Source organism: Lycium barbarum, chromosome 7 (genome assembly GCF_019175385.1).
Source record: "Lycium barbarum isolate Lr01 chromosome 7, ASM1917538v2, whole genome shotgun sequence".
NCBI lineage: Eukaryota > Viridiplantae > Streptophyta > Magnoliopsida > Solanales > Solanaceae > Lycium > Lycium barbarum.
The window spans coordinates 14,353,792-14,366,839 of NC_083343.1; the positions used below are offsets into that span (position 1 = coordinate 14,353,792).

At 36.9% G+C, this 13,048-nt stretch overlaps 1 protein-coding gene across 1 annotated transcript; it reads right to left on the reverse strand.

Moving 5' to 3' along the window:
* Window positions 1–232: 232 nt before the first annotated feature.
* On the reverse strand, window positions 233–1,577 carry LOC132603187 (uncharacterized). Its single transcript, XM_060316126.1, has one exon. It carries the CDS (start codon window positions 1,439–1,441, stop codon window positions 1,232–1,234), a length of 210 nt encoding a protein of 69 aa, XP_060172109.1. The 5' UTR covers window positions 1,442–1,577; the 3' UTR covers window positions 233–1,231.
* Window positions 1,578–13,048: the final 11,471 nt, after the last annotated feature.

A 13,048-nucleotide genomic window follows, 5' to 3' on the forward strand; every position in this document is an offset into this window, starting at 1 on the left:
TAATAGCATAAAAAGAAAATCAAGGGGATTTTTAGAATTACAATGTCATCAACATATTTTTTTTTCCAATTAGTTTGCGGGTTTTTAACCTTTCTAGTAAAATATTATAAATATTCTCCTATCCCTGACTAAAAAAATTAAGACAGTATGATCACATTGTCGAAACTGAAAATTTAAAAATCTCAATACTTTTTTCCTTTTAAACATATATATAGTAAAGGGGTAAAGAATATTCAGTAGTATTAGTACATAAATCATTGGAATTCATGACACTGCGTTACAAATTGTGGCCTCTGGATACTAAAATTGATGATATATCAATCAAATAGCAGTGAATAACATCCATTCCTCCTTTAAAAAATAAAGATTAACAATGCATGACCCAAACATCTTGAAATTACAATGAAACTTGCAGAGACCAAGAAAAAACAAAATAGAAAAGCATCCACCATGCGATGGATGAAAATCATAAGAGATTAAGTCCAAATCTCAGCAGGAACAAAAAATGTTACCACGTACTGGTATTAGTGGGAGGCAAGACAAAACAGTCAAAGTACACAAAAGCTAGCTTGAACATCACCAACAAGTACGCTTCAGTTCCAAATAAGTCGAGCTCAGCTTCATAAATCCTTACTAGCTCGAACATCACCAACGACAAGAAAGCCTCAATTTTAAATAAGTTGAAATTGACTATATATGAATCCTCACTCACTTGAACATCACCATTATAAAAGGATTGAATCAATTGGAATTAGGAGAGGGAGAAGGGGAAACTCGCCCGTGCTCATCGAATGGGAAAGGGAGAACAAGGTGGAAGGCAATTACAGGTGCCGGACAAAACAGTTGAAGTACACAAACTTGAACATCACCAACAAGAAGTACGCTTTAGTCCCAAATGAGCCAAGATCAGCTAAATCCACACTAGCTCGGACATCACCAATAAAAAAGGAAACTAATTGGAAGAAGAGGGAAGTGGAGAACTCATCCTCATGCAATGGGAAAGAAAGAATAAGGTACAAGGCAATAGGTACACACAAGCTCGTTCGAACATCACCGAAAACCAGTAATCCCAAATAAATTGAGATCGGTCATGTATATCCGTACTAGCTAGCTCAAACATCACCGTTATTAAAAAAATGAATTGGAAGAAGGACAGAGTGGAGAACTCATCCTCATGAAATTGGGAAAGAGAGAAAAAGACATGAAGAAATTTGGACAATTAAGTTTTTGTTCAAGAAGAATACAAGACTAAACGCCTAGAACAAAGAGTACATTGATATTTTCTCTTAATGATGAAGCAAAGAGGAAGGAAACAAAATTTCCATCTACTCTCAACATCCACAGCTTGAACTTTGCCTCCACAAGAAGGGCATGCTCCTGCTGCTGCTTGTCTTCCTAGTTCTTTCTCTTCTGCATCACAAACATATATTATCAAACACATTTTTGTTCTATCTCTCACACACACACTCTCTCTCTCTCTCTGTGGGATGTCTTTGTGGGATGTTTATGTTTCTCTCAAATTATGTCTGACGTGATTGGCAAGTGCAATTATATAGATGTGGTATGAAGTGTGTAAAGGATTTTTACATCTGTAATATTCAAAAAGGTTAAAGTGGCAAATAAATTGGATAGGAGTGAGTACTTTTTAAAAGGCAATTAAAGATAGTTATCCAATATGATTGATTGATGACCTGGAAAAAAAAAGTTGTGATTGAGTGGTAAATACTCTTTCATTTTTAATGAGAGATTTTGAATTTGAGGCCCGCTAGATATCGAATTGTCTTTGTTAGAGAGCACTTCCCCCCTCCCTCAACCCAATGTGAGACTTTCCGGTGTGAATTCAAATTTAATCGGAGCCCAATAAATAACCTGAAAAACGAAGCAACTAAATTTTAAATTTCATTGATTATGTAGAAAGTATTTACGCAATAGATACCAGATTAAAACCTTTTTTCAACATGTCATTACATGTATGTGTTGCCTTCTTTTATTTTATAAGAAGATAAGAATGGGGTCGCTCTTTTAGTAATAGACGAACAAGGAAATTGTGTTATGTGATCTATAGTACATTGCGGAGTTAGAATTTATGATAAGGGGGTTCAAAAATATAAAGAAGTCATAAATGAAGAAGCTAAGGGGGTTCAACGTCTAGTATATATATATAAAAAATAATTTTCACCTTGTATATACAGGTTACTTATTTTTACTAAAAATTGGACTAGTTAGTTACTTAACTAGTTGGTATACAACTTAAATAATTACTCAGTACCAGTGCCCTGAGGGCATTGGCAAAGCGCCCCGGGGTTCACATGTGGGGCTTAGTTTCTGTGATAATTACACCTGAAGCGCCTGACTGTATGCTCTAAACATGCCCAACGCCCAACGCTCGGGGTTCGCCTAACAATTTTTACACAAATTATATGTTAAATTCCTTAATTAAAATAGTTGTCCCTCATAATTTTTTAACAAATGAATGATACTTAATAGTTTTTCATCTATAGAAATAAGAAGATTGGATGTAACTCAAATAACAAGTCATAGTATTACATATTTACTATTTGGGAACATCGTGAGAGTGAATATCATTTAATATTTCTTTTAAAAATACATAACCGAATTGTACTTTTTCACTTGTTATTGGTCTTTGCTCTATGTATCAAAATTATAATGTTTTATTATTTCATTATTTGAAAGTAATTTTATTTTTATTCATGAAGGAGTTACGTTTTAATTAGTTTATTGATTATTTGCTTATAGGCAGATAAATGAATAGTATGATAGTAATATTGTTTTAAGAAATTGTGATTTTTTCATGAAAATTAAGATGTTAGAGTTGATTTGCATTCATAACAGCTTTTATTTCATTGTATTGTTTATACTTGTAAAATTAAGTTATATGTAATTACAAATTGTAAGTGGCATATAATGAATTGCGCCCCGTGCCTCGAAGCTTATGCCTCGCCGAGGTATATGTAAAATGCCTCGCCTTTTAAAACACTGCTTAGTACCCGCTAAGATCTAAAAAACGTGTGGTAGAAGATAAACATGTTCTTCTAAGTAGTGTATTATGATTGTTTAATGAGAAACATAACGCAGCCTTGGCCTACAGCAGAGCAGATAATATCACTTCACATTAATAGTACTCTCACCGTCTCAATTTATTATTAAAATTAAAATTAAAATTAAAATATTTAAAAACTACATAAAAGAATTATAGGTTGCAACTTTTTTCATATTAATTGCTGAAAAAATATATCTTAAAATTTTGGTCAAAGTTCATGCAGTTTGAATCTGGGGAAGCGAAAAGTATAAATTGCGACAGAGAAAGTATATCTTTGAATTGGAATATATCTTTAAATTGGCTTAGTCCAATAACTGATATCAAAATCTATGATTTGGTGGGAGAGCATATGAAGATGGCAAAGTGCTAATGTGGAATCTATTTATTATTTTTACTGGTAGCTTGGAGTCGCACAAGATGAAGCTAGCATGCGCGCTTCAATAGCCACAAATACTCATATGAGGCACGTGTTGATATATAGTGAATATCCAAATAATCGCATAAGTTCATGATCCATTATAACTTAGTCTGAGGACTTTAGTGATGGGTCACGTGAAACTTAGTTCGAGGGAAAGATTACGGTAAGAATGGACCTAAGCCCTTAACCCCAAAATATAAATTAAGAGATGATTATTGCCAAGACAATATAAAGAGACCGAATGCACCTTAACCTTCCAATGTGGGACTTAACACTCATCCTCAACCCCCCCCCCCCCCCCCCCCCCTCCCAAGACTAGATATTTGGAGTGTCAATAATATAAGTCAGTGAACCTACATTGGATAAATGATAAATTGATATGAGCTTGACTCTGATACCATGATATATAAGAAATGGACCTTGGACATAACTCAACGTCAATAGTTCGCTCAAGAGGTAAGAATTACCCAAGGCCATATAGAGAGACCAATTACCCCTTAACGCACTGATGTGTGGCTCAACAGATTGGCTGATATCTGCAACCAATAAGTACCATATTAGTAGTTGAACAAAAATGGAAACTAAATATAATGTGTAGGAATATTTTTCAATGACATGGGCTCTTTTGAAATAAAAACGTGCTGGGGTTTACCTCAAAGCGATAATATCATGTCATGTTAAGAATTATTTTGGGTGATTTAGCCAACACATGCTAATAGTGTAATTTTTACACAATCAAATTAATGTAAACAACAACAACAACAACAACGACAACAACAACAAATAACAACAACAACAACAACAACAACAACAACAATGATAACAATAATAATAATAATAACAACAACAACAAATAATAATAATAATAATAATAACAACAACAACAACAACAACAACAATGAGAACAACAACCACAACAACAACAACGACAACAACAACGACAACAAAAATAAATAAATAATAACAATAATAATAATAATAATAATAATAATAATAATAATAATAATAATAATAGCAACATATAATACGATAAATGCAGTCAAAGAAAGAAACAAATAAACAATCAAGTTATAATAAATATATAAAAAAATAAGCGAAAGAACAAAGGTAATAATACTCCTAGTACGGAAAAGAAAATCCTCACAGCCCCTACTAGCCTTCTACCTGATACTCGACCTTAACACCCTCCTATCAAGGGTCATGTCCTCGATAAGCTGAAGCTGCGCCATATGCTGCTTAATCACCTCTCCCCAGGACATCTTTGGCTTACCCCTCCCTCTCCTCAGGCCCACCCCTGCCAGCCTCTCATACCTCCTCACTGGCGCATCAACTCATCTCCTCTGCATATGGCCGAACCATCTCAACCTTCTTTCCCGCATCTTGTCCCCCACGGGGGCCATACCTACCTTGTCCCGAATCACTTCATTTTGAATCATATCTCTCTTCGTATGCACGCACATCCAACTCATCATCTGCATCTTTACTACTTTCATTTTCTGGACATGAGCTTTCTTAACTGGCAGCACTCCATCTTATACATTTTTTATAAACATGACATGATATAAATAATAAAATAAACAATCTATTATTGTAGGTTAAATTATGTACTTAGAAAACCTTTCAGAAGCATGGCCCACACACGACTAGGTGGGAAGGGCTGGGCACCAGCTGCCCTTAGAATCGAATTCTAAACCAGCGTGGTGCTGTTGGATATTTTAATCAATAGAACACGAAGAGGATTCAGCAAAATAGAAAGACCACCAAAAGTAATAACCACCAAGATAAGCATAGTGATAGAATATAAGAGTCCACCAAACAGTATAGAGAATCCTGTTCCCTTGAGTAGACCATAAAGTAAATAGCACAAGATATTTACGTAAAAAACTCCTTGCTCATGGGATTAAAAACCATGACCTACCAGAGTAGGATTTCCTCAAACTTCACTATAAACGAGCAACTTCAGATTACAACCTATTGCAACCTTGGAATTAAACTCTTAATTCCTCCCCCTTACAACATCTCTGTTGCAAGATCTTTATAATAACTCTATTCCAAAAAACACACCTTGACTAACTCTAACTAAGTGAACAACTCAGAAAGGTTGAAAATTTGTCCTACTATGAACTTCTTGAAAGCAATGTAGGAATATAGTGTTAAAGAACAAAAGATAAACACTCAAAAAGTTAAAGGACTTAAGACATCTACAATGATTAGAGGACTGGTTCTTTAGTTTGTTGCAGCTTTGTTCTTGATAAGCACTTTGAGAGCAGCGGCGGCTTACACTTGTGTGAGAGTTATTTTTGTATTTTCATTGTGTTAGTTTTTAACTTGTAACATGTTATTTATGTGGGAAGTTATGTGAGATGATATGAAAGGGACATTTCATCTTGTTTTGGCCATTAGCATACGACAGCTGAGCTGCTGCAAATCGGTACAGCGCAGTAGCTTTATAGCTATACAGTTGACCCGACAACGACTAGAGGACCATCCCATCTAGTCCCTTTAAAAGCATATCTGGTTCCTCGAATATATTTGTCAAATCATCAAAATGTAGAATAGCATAACTTATCATTTTTACCCTTTTTGATGATGACAAACCCATAACTAATATTCCCCCTGAGAACCAGATCCCCACTTGTTTCCCCTAAGAATCTGACCTATCTTTTAGCAACAACAACAACTGATAAGCAGTATCGTAGAGAACCAGATCCCCACTTATTCCCCTTAAGAATCAGACCTATCCAACATGATAGTAGCAACACAACAACAGATTGACCCATTAACCCCCCTGAATACTTCCCCTTTTTGGCATCATTGAACATCATTGAAAAGTGTAAGGACGGGAACAGAAAAAATAAAGTCAACAACATTAACTCATGGCTACTGGGGTAAGACTGACATGAACAATCAACAAAACAAGCAACGATTGAATAGCATTGCATAGAATAAAGATAGTGCCCAACTTATACTACATTAAACAGTAGCATCAAAACAAAATAGTAGCATCAAAAGTACAAGACATGATAATCAAACCAACAATAGTACCAGTGTCATTAAAATAGAGTTTAAAAAGGAATGAAAAGGGCATGGAAGTCGGGGTTCTGAGGAGTTCAGACATAGGAGGGAAGGTACTAGAGGGCTAAGTGAAACAACAGCTTAAGAGATCAGCTTGAATGGCTTGTCGACTCGCTCATTTGCTGCCCTTTGGTCACTGACCTGCAGTAAAGTCAGATCCTCCACCTTTTTCAACCAGCTTCCTGTGTAGAGTAATGGAGGGACCAACTTCATGTGTGCCTTTTGGAGATTCTGCAGCATCTTCTCCATTGCTCTGATTGACATGACTAATTAAATCAGTCTTTCCATTTGAAATTTCTATGGCTTCATCAAGAACTTTAGAAAATTCCCCATCTACAGCTTCATCATCATGTGTGCTTTTTTCACTACTTTATTTACCTTATCACAAATTTGAGAAACACTTAACGACCTGTACTTCAAACCATTCACATAGTACACATTTTCAATTGTATGGGAAAATGTCTTGCTAATTTTGTTAACGCCAAGAATGTACCCTTTTTTGCCATTTTCAAAGGACACACTCCCTACTTGGAAGGCCTTGAGTGAGAGGAAATCATCTATTTCCAGTCATATGCTTCAAGTAGCCATTATTCATGTACCATTTTTTACTGCTGTCTCTCACTCCAGCCTGCTAACTGAGTCATTGGTTAGATTTGGGAACCTAAACCAGCTTGGGTCCCTTAGAATGATAGAACAGGTGAATTAAACTTCTTTTAGTCCATGCAGGCAAACTGGGTTTTGTTTTTTGGAGACCAGGTCCCTCAGCTCTGGGTTTCTTCTCAATGAAATTCTTATTTTTCTGATGAGCTGGAAATTTGGCTTTGCATACCACAAGTGCATAGCCAATTTTTAGATATAGTGGCATACTTGCTGTGGGGATTATATGGAGTTTTGGCCTTTTGAAATCCCATACCTTGCCTGCCTCCTGCATTATTCTTGTACATAGACGGAATGACATCAAAGATATAGGTCCAATGAAGTGACTTATCCAGGTCAACTTTTACCCTTTTCAAATTCTCTTGAAGTTGTTTATTCTTTTCTAGCTCAGTAGTGAGATGCATTTTGGTTCTTTTAAGCTCACTTTTAAGCTCAAACTGAATTTCACTAGCTTCCTCTTTTCCTTGAGAAGGTATATCCATCCATTTTTTTATTTGGTTCTTTAGCAAGGATTTTTCTCTAGTTACTTCAAATCTACGATGGAAATTACCATGTCATTGACTCATATTATGAAGTTCCATCGTCAACAACCATCATGGATGCATCACCTTGATCATCCCTATCTTCAAATTCACTGGAGCTGTCCCACCAGGCAGCCAGAGCGTGCTTCACCAAATTGTTAGCTGCATCTTTTCTTTTGAACTTTTTATCAGGAACCTGGTTCCTCTTTGCTTCCATTTAAGTGTTGTGTTTATGATAGCCCTGCTTGTAGATAGGACATTGTTTGTTCAATGCCCAGGCTTTCGATACTTGTGACAGCAGTCATTTCCTTTGGGATTCTTGCTGGAGCTTCCTTTATTTGGGAATCCACCGTTTCTCCGAACCATCTTTTGGAATCTTCAAGTGAGGTATGCCTTATTAGATTCATCACCACTTGAGTCACTTTTTGTAGCGGCTTTGAGAACTAAGTTTTTCTCCCTTTCCGGCTCCCTCCTTTCCAGATATATTTGTCTTTTCAGCTTGTAAATCAATAGGTTACCAATAGTTAGCTTCTATAAGTCCTTGGCTTCAGAGATGGTATTGGATTTTCTTTCCCAAGAACTTGGTAGTACGCTGAGTATTTTACGAACCAGTTTGGTAGTTGAAATGATTTCTCCGAGAGAATGGAGTTCATTGATTAGGGAGGTGAACCTGATGTGTATGTCTTGCATGAACTCACCATCTTTCATCTTAAAGAGTTCATACTCTATGGTAATCATGTCTATCTTGGACTGCGTTACCTGACTTGTTCCCTCAAGTGTGGTTTTAAGAGCATCCTAGATTTCATTCGCATATTGACAAGCCGAGATGCGATTGTACTTATCACATCCAATGCCGCGAACAAGGATTTTAATTGATGGGTAATTTTTTTCTATAGCCTTTCGGTCAGCCTCTTCATACTTCTTCCTTATCTTTGGATCTGTTGCGACCCCAACTTCATCTTTTTTCATAGGAACATGAGGACTATCACAGATGATGTCCCACAGCTCAGAGCCCTCATCCATGATGTAGTCATGCATCCTTGTCTTCCACCACCCATAATACTTTACATTGAATTTTGGTGGTCTTGCGCTAGACAGTCCTTCCTCTAAGTTTGTGGAGCAGCCATGAATGAGATCCTTTCTAGGTGTTAACCTTTTAAAAAGAACATGCTTTAAAATCAATTAATAGCACATAAGAGTCCACCAAACAATATAAAGAACCAAGTTCTTTATCTATTCCCTTGAGTAAAATAGAAAGTAAATAGCACAACATATTTATGTGAAAAATTCCTTACTCAAGGGATTAAAAATCACGACCTACCGGAGTAGGATTTCCTCAAACTTCACTATAAACTAACAACTTCAAATTGCAACCTATTGCACCCTAGGAATTAAACTTTTAACTCCTCCCCCTTACAATAACTCTATTGCAAGACCTTTACAATAACTCTATTGCAAAGAACACACCTTGACTAACTCTAACCAAGTGAACGACACAGAAAGGTTGAAAATCTCTCTTACTATGAACTTCTTGAAAGCAGTGTAGGAATACAATGTGAAAGAACAAAAGACAATGACTCAACAAGCTAAAAGACTTAGACATCTACTATGATTAGAGAAGCAGTCCTTCATTTTTTTGCAGCTTTGTTCTTGATGATCATTTTTAGAGCAACGGCGGCTTACACTTGTGAGTGAGTGACTTTTATGTTTTCAAAGTATTTGGTTTTCATTTCAAAGTATTTGGTTTTCAATTGTAACTTGTTGTTTATATAGGAGAGCATGTGAGAAGATATGAAGGGGACATTTAATATTGTTTTGGCCACTAGCATACTGCAGTTGTGCTGCTGCCAGTCAGTATAGTGCGGTAGCTTTACAGCTGTAGAGTTGATCCTACACCAGCTAGAGGATCTAATGCTATCCGGTCCATCTAAAAGCATATATGGTTCCACGAATATGTTTGTCAAATCATCAAAATATAGAATATCATAACTTATCATTTTTCCCTTTTTTGATGATGACAAACTCATAATTGATATTCTCCCTGACAACCAGATCCCCACTTGTTCCTCCTAGGAATCAAACCTATCTTTCAGCAACAATAGCAACTGATATGCAGTATCGTAGAGAACCAGATCCCCACTTAATCCCCTTGAGATTCAGACCTATCCAATATGTCCGCATCAACAACAACAACAGATTGACCAATTAACACCCCCTGGATACTTGCCCCTTTTGGCATTATTGAAAAGTGTAAGAATAGTAACAACAAAAACAAAGTTAGCAACATTAACTCATGGCCATTGGGGCAACACTGACATGAACAATCAACCCAACAAGCAAGGATTGAATACCATTGCATGGAATAAAGATAGTGCCCAACTTATAATATATTAAATAGTAGCATCAAAAGTATAAAACATGATAATTAAACTAGCAATATTACCAGAGTCATTAAAACAGGGTTAAAAAAGGAATGAAAAGGGCATGGAAGCCAGGGTTCTGAGAAGTTAGGACACATAAGGGAAGGGACTAGAGGGCTAGGATAAGGAACAACTTGAGTAGCTTATCGACTTGCTCATTTGCTGCCCTTTGGTCATTGACCAGCTATAAGGTCAGATCCTCCTCCTTTTTCTTTAATTCAGCTGCCTCAGCCTTCAGCTGAGCATTCTCTGCTTTCAGATCATCGGAGGTACCCGATTACTCTCTTCCATTTGCATCTCACTGAAACTCGATCTTAAGAATAGCATTTTCACACCTTAATCAGCTGATTTCCTCAGCAGCCTTCTCTTGTGTATCAATTAAGCTAGAGATTGTCGAGTTGCTTCCAACTCATCCCTTCTTGGGAACACATTCACATTCCTCCAAAGTACCCAATATATTGATTTATTTTCTGGTTCCCACAGTTTCTTTTCCCACTTTGACATCAAAATACTCAAACACCTTTGTAAGGAAGAAGCCATATGGCAAGCCGTGCCTACCCTCCTTTACAGTGACCACCTTCTGTATACGCTTTATTATAAGAGCTGGCAAGCTGATTGGAGTGAAATTTGCCAAGGCCTGGATGAGATACAGATCATGAATTGCTACATTGGACCTTCTCTTAGCATTGGGAAGCAACACTTTGTTAACCAATTCAAACAAAAGCTGATGTTCGAGCTTGATTTGCTTCTTGAAAATTCTTTCCCCGGACATGGTCTCTTTTTACTTCACAATGATGTTTATAAACTCAGTTGAAGCTACTCTCCCTTTTAACAACTTTTAATCCATCAATAGGTACTTCAAGAATTTCCCAATCTTTTCTTCATCAAGTGCAAAATCAATGTCATTCACATACAACACAAGAGGGTCATCATTGACAAACAAGTTGGCATAGAAATCTGCAACTTCCTCTTCAAACACATTGGGAACTGGAGGTAGAAATATGTGGTTTCCTTTTTGGAATTCGACTATCTCCAGTAGTTCTTGCATCCTAGCTTTTTATACAATTCCTGAATCAAAAACTCATCCATTCAGAACCTTTTGCGACTTCACGATTTATTTTCTCTCCCACTTTGTGAGTTCAACTTTCTGCTTCTTTGACGAGAAACCAGGTTTCTCATTTTCATTTTCCTTCCTTTTCTTGAAGGGATAGGTTTTTTCTCTCTTCTCTTGGGATTTCTCAGGACCAGGTTTCTTCTCATCACTGACAACTAACTTACCCTTCTTCACTTTGTCTTTCCTAGCATTTTATCCCTCAAGTAGATTCTCTTCCACCTCAGTATATTCTTCATCACTAACTTCCACAACTTCTTTTGATGGCACTTCATCCTCATCAATCTACGACCTTCTTACCAGATGCTTCTTCTTTTTCGGTGAAGTTTACTCTTTATTAGTTTTTAGGGCAGAGTCTAACTGAGCTTTCACTGTTTGTCTAGTCGTTGTTTTCTTTTAATGACAACATGCCTTTGTTTACTGACATTGTCCTTCGGCGAGGATCCACAGCTCCTTTTAAAAACAAGATTTAAGGCTGCTCCATCGTCATCATCATCCTTTGAAAAAGTAGCAGAACCAGGTTCCTTTACAGTAGATAACTTTCCTAAAGGCACGGGGATAGTGGACACACGCTGGGAACTTGGTGTCCCGTCCACACTAGAGCACTCTTAAGAACAGGAGAACTGGATTTCTCATGTGTAGAGGCATTAGGTCCCTGTACTGTTTCACCTCCCTTCAACTTATCAACTGTCTCTACAAATCCAACAATAATCTCAGCTTCACTCTTCAAAATATTTGACCTACCCTTTTCTCCCTTATTGAGAATCCCATCAAAGAGATGGTCAACAGAGGACTTAGAATGTCCTTTGTCTAACTCATCATATTTAGCATTCCCAAGAGCTTGGTAGTACACTGCGTATTTGACGAACCAGTTTGTTGGTTACAATGATTTTCCCAAGAGAATGGAGTTCATTGATTATCAAAATGAACCTAGTATGCATGTCTTGAATGGACTCACCATCTGTCATCTTAAAGAGTTCATATTATGTGATAAGCATGTCTATCTTGGACTGCTCTACCTGACTTGTTCCCTCATGAGCGGTTTGAAGAGCATCATAGATTTCCTTCGCAGATTGACATGCCGAGATACGATTGTACTCATCACATCCAATGCCGCAAACAAGGATTTTCTTTGCTTTGTAATTCTTTTCTATAGCCTTTCGGTCAGCCTCATCATACTCCTTCCTCGTCTTTGGATCTATTGCGACCCAGCTTGATCTTTTTTCATAGGAACATGAGGACCATCACAAATGATGTACCACAGCTCAGAGTCCTCAGACATGATGTAGTCATGCGTCCTTGTTTTCCACCAACCATAATACTTTCGATTGAATCTTGGTGGTCTTGTGATAGACTATCCTTCCTCTAAGTTTGGTGGAGCAGCCATGAACGAGATCCTTTCTAGGTGTTAGCCTTTTAAAAAGAACCTGCTCTGATACCAATTGATAGAATATAAGAGTCCACCAAACAGTATAGAGAACCAGGTTCTCTATTTGTTCCCTTGAGTAGAACAAAAAGTAAATAACACAAGATATTTACGTAGAAAACTCCTTGCTCAAGGGATTAAAAACTATGACCTACCGGAGTAGGATTTCCTCAAACTTCACTATAAACGAGAAACTTCAGATTGCGACTTATTGCAACCTAGGAATTAAACTTCTAATTCCTTCCCCTTACAATAACTCTATTGCAAGACCTTTACAATAACTCTATTGTAAAGAACACATCTTGACTACCACTAACCAAGTGAACGACACAAAAAGGTTGAAAGTCTGTCCTACTATG

Excerpts from the sequence above, each read along its gene's own strand:
- LOC132603187 (XM_060316126.1), bottom strand. The coding sequence starts at position 1,441 with ATGTGTTTGATAATATATGTTTGTGATGCAGAAGAGAAAGAACTAGGA.